Here is a 1,291-nt window from a genome sequence, read left to right on the forward strand (position 1 = left end):
CTGAAGATGTTTTAATGGAACCCAACTGGAAGTGGCGTAATCTGGGCGTAAATGGTACCGGACAAAAGCGAAACGTTACTACGGACCTATCAGAAACTCTTCGGAACATGTTTCCACCCAAGTCGATTCCTCATTTAACTCTAAATGACGAAGATGAACCGGATAAAACCGTGAACGTTTCGCCGCCCAATCTAACACCAGAAGACGTGGGCGTGGGCGACGAAATTGACAAAAAAGAATTCGAAAACAGCAATATCACTACCATTAAAACGGTAACTAATTCTCATCCTAATATTATTCTCTTGGAGAGGCAAATATTCAAGTCTTTGTTGGAAGTTTTAAATAACTCTTAAGCGTTGTTTATGAAAAACTGAATAATGTTTTTTTTCTCATCAAAATCAAGTTATTAAAATTAATTGATTTTTGCTCCTGTTTGCAACAACGTTAAGTGCACAATTATACAATTTACAATAAACAAACAATCAATTTTGCTGCCAATTAATGTGATCAAACTACTCGTGAAAAAATGCCTCCATATTCCCTTTCTAAATATCATGCTACTGCCACTCATTAAGCAAAACTTGTTTAATTAATACAGATAAATTGCTACACGCAAAAATAGCTCGGTTATACATAGATTATGGCGTTTTTATGAAATTATTTATCTTTTCCAATGAGAAAATTTACTTTTCTAGTATTTGCATTTAGGTCTGATTCTTGGCCGATTACCAATCAATTACGTATACATTTTTCATATAATTTTTTGCTTTTCAGGACACTCACGTTTTTTACAACAGCGCTGTTTATTTAGACAATAGCGAGCCTTTTCATGGAAATGATTTTTGGGTAAACATGGAAAACAACAGCGATGTTAAAGTGAACGATCTGTTATCGAGTTCGCATAGGAGAGCAGAGGTAACTTTTACTAGTTTATCACTTAAATAGTGATATTTGGTAGTAACATATACAGGGTGTATGTAATTATTTATTTTATGAGTATATTTTGATTAAGATTTGTTGCGAAGAACCGAAGCACTTAAAAAAAAATTGATTATGAACATGGAAATTAGTGGTAAAAACAAGATGTTGTTAGCATAGATTAACTAAGTTAGCATGCAAACAGAAGACACAATTATGATATTCTAATCTTTCCTGGGTCTCAGTCAAAGTGTGAATTAAAATCGGTTATTTCAATACGTTTCGGCGAGACAACAGCGCCATCATCAGATTTAAAATTTCCACAAACTCATGATTGGTAAAAATCAACGTTCTTTTAGGTCTTTGCCTTCTT

At 33.5% G+C, this 1,291-nt stretch overlaps 1 protein-coding gene across 1 annotated transcript; it reads left to right on the plus strand.

Annotated features, from left to right (window-relative positions):
• The first annotated feature begins 6 nt into the window (after positions 1 to 6).
• On the plus strand, positions 7 to 960 carry LOC109538087. Its single transcript, XM_019905147.2, has 2 exons — positions 7 to 272; positions 775 to 960. The coding sequence occupies exons 1-2, from the start codon at positions 15 to 17 to the stop codon at positions 943 to 945; spliced, it is 429 nt and encodes a 142-aa protein (XP_019760706.2). The 5' UTR covers positions 7 to 14; the 3' UTR covers positions 946 to 960.
• Positions 961 to 1,291: the final 331 nt, after the last annotated feature.

Source organism: Dendroctonus ponderosae, unplaced genomic scaffold (genome assembly GCF_020466585.1).
Source record: "Dendroctonus ponderosae isolate FM_Combo_2020 unplaced genomic scaffold, Dpon_F_20191213v2 Dpon_F_20191213_3, whole genome shotgun sequence".
Lineage (NCBI taxonomy): Eukaryota > Metazoa > Arthropoda > Insecta > Coleoptera > Curculionidae > Dendroctonus > Dendroctonus ponderosae.

What these genes read in the sequence shown, in the direction of transcription:
- LOC109538087 (XM_019905147.2), top strand. Translation starts at nt 15, where the DNA reads ATGGAACCCAACTGGAAGTGGCGTAATCTGGGCGTAAATGGTACCGGA. An exon ending in ATATCACTACCATTAAAACG is followed by an intron (nt 273 to 774) that starts GTAACTAATTCT and finishes TTTGCTTTTCAG; the next exon opens with GACACTCACGTTTTTTACAA.